We start from the raw sequence: 2,586 nt of genomic DNA, 5'->3' as shown, positions 1-2,586 counted from the left end.
AGACACTGTTTTTTTTTTTATTGGTACTACATTATGATTCTTCTTAATCATTCTTGTAAATATTAGAATGGGAGAGCCAGATGTATGCAAGAGAGAATTTTGTATGCTGGAAAATTCAACCCCCTATTTTTATTTCATGGGTAGAAATGACTAGTTCTTGGTATCACTGTAAAAATTATAAGTCCTTTAAATTCACTATATGAATTATGCACATCTATTCATATTAATCAACAGTGAAATGTTATTATTTTCACAATTGTATTAAAATGCTACATAATATTTTAGAATCAAAATGTTAATGTTTCATAAGTCTATTAAAATGCTACTTAACCACTTATAATTTTTACTTTTTAAGCATCTTATTGTAATAACATGTTTAATAGTCAAAACTCTCCTGAAAAAATAAGAATTACATCTTTTTTACAGAGAAAGAAAATGGTCATAATAGGTTATTAATTAGACTACTGCAGTGAATAAGTGATGAAGTAGGCAGGATGTGAACACTTCCAGAGCGGGCAGATGGGTGAAAAGCAATGTATGAAAGTGCCCAATGGATTGTCTATGCTTTAGTGACAGATATGCTGTGATAATATATACTGAAGAGGTGAGAACCTGTATCTTTAAATCATATACAAATTTTTAATTCAATGCTGCCCCAATAAAAATAATAGTAACATTGTTTTCTATATGTGTGGTTCAGATAATATTAATCTATTGGCTCTCTTACATTTTGTAAATATTGTATATAATCAAAAGACTATACCACAAAACAATGTTGCCTCAATAAAGAAAAATAAACAAAAAGAGATTATACATCTATTTTGTTTCACAACCTTTATGACATAAAACCAACAAAATATCAGAAAACTAAGAGGGATAGTGATTAATTTGCATGTAAGCAATAATTTTGTTCCATGACATTGAACATAATTTTTCAAGTATGGAGTTACGCAACAGCCATTGTACATAAAGAATCTTACATTGTTTCTTTTGCCAAGTCCCCCAGGGAAAGAGTTATCATGGCCAATCTCACCCTGTCGATAACTGAATTCATCCTCATGGGATTTACAGACATCTGGGAGCAGCAAGTCCTTCATGCAGTGCTGTTTTTACTCATCTACCTGACAGCTTTGGTTGGCAACCTTCTTATTGTTCTTCTTACCACCTTGGATGAGCACCTTCACAGTCCTATGCATTTCTTTCTGAGGTCACTGTCATTGTTGGATGTCTGCTTTATATCTGTCACAGTCCCCAAGTCCATCATACAGTCTTTGACCCAAAATAGTTCTATATCATTCATGGGGTGTGTGGCACAAGTCTTTTTTGTGGTTTTATTTGCTTGTACAGAACTAGCCTTGCTCACAGTGATGTCCTATGACCGATATGTGGCCATTTGTCGCCCTCTACATTATCAGCTCATCATGAGGAAAGGTGCCTGTGAGCAGATGGTGGCTGCTTCATGGCTTAGTGGGGTTGCCTCTGGGTTTTTAAATACATCTGTGACATTCTCATTACCATTTTGTAAGTCAAATTTTGTCCATCAGTTCTTCTGTGAGATCCCCTCATTACTCAAGCTCTCTTGCTCAGAGAAGTACCTTGCTGAGATTGGAGCCATAATTGTCACAACATCTTTGGGTATTGTGTGTTTCTTTTCTATACTGATTTCTTATATCCACATCTTCTCTACGGTTCTGAGAATCCCCTCAGTGGAAGGAAGGTCAAAAGCCTTCTCAACTTGTATTCCTCATCTTGTGGTTGTTACAATTTTCCTTAATACAGGCTCTATTGCTTACCTAAAGCCAGTGTCAGAGTCCCCTTCTATTTGGAATCTGATGGTGTCTGTCTTTTATACAGTGGTGCCACCAACACTGAATCCTATCATTTATAGTCTGAAGAACAAGGACATGAAAGCTGCCTTCTGGAAAATGCTGGGAAAGACTGTCTTCATATATAACAACAACAACAACAACAACAACAAAATTGACATAACAACTACATCGTTCACTTAAGATATACTCGAAGTTACTTCACTTAATAGCAATAAATTTTCTACTATTTAAATAAGGTAAACATTTATAATTTTATGAAAGCAAGTAATTCATACTTGTTCTATATTACTTTAAAATAAACTTGAAAGTATGTAAAATAAGATTTCCTCAAAGCCAGAGGCTTAGGTAAACAAAAGTATAAGTGGAAGCAATATATTTCCTTTTACTTATGTTTTTCATTCTTGCATAAGCAGAATTATTTTATAGATGCATTTCTCCAGTTCAGTCTTTCACTCATAATTAATGTGTGATCTAGTCATGTTATATGTATAATTTATGTGTGAACTAGCCATGTTATAGGGTGAACATTTTAATACTCTAGGGCTTTATTCTTTTTAAATTGCAAATCATATTAATAAATAGTCTTCGTATCACCTATGGACAAAGAAAGGAAGTTGGTTGATAACATTTAACATTTTTAATTTATATGATGTTTCATGTGTACTTCATATTTGATAGATTGATTTTGAGTCTGAAGAATAATGACTAAAAGTGCATTTTTTCAGTTATTTATTTATTTATTTATGCTTGATAGCTG

At 33.1% G+C, this 2,586-nt stretch overlaps 1 protein-coding gene across 1 annotated transcript; it reads left to right on the top strand.

Annotated features, from left to right (window-relative positions):
- Positions 1-1,019: 1,019 nt before the first annotated feature.
- On the top strand, positions 1,020-2,009 carry LOC311183311 (olfactory receptor 14A16-like; the record flags this gene model as incomplete). Its single annotated transcript, XM_084252663.1, has 1 exon — positions 1,020-2,009. One exon carries the CDS (start codon positions 1,020-1,022, stop codon positions 2,007-2,009), a length of 990 nt encoding a protein of 329 aa, XP_084108789.1.
- Positions 2,010-2,586: the final 577 nt, after the last annotated feature.

Source organism: Talpa europaea (genome assembly GCF_964194135.1).
Source record: "Talpa europaea genome assembly, chromosome: 13".
Taxonomy (NCBI): domain Eukaryota; kingdom Metazoa; phylum Chordata; class Mammalia; order Eulipotyphla; family Talpidae; genus Talpa; species Talpa europaea.
The sequence above is the reverse complement of the archived record's forward strand: the minus strand, read 5'-3'. Positions and strand labels throughout refer to the sequence as shown.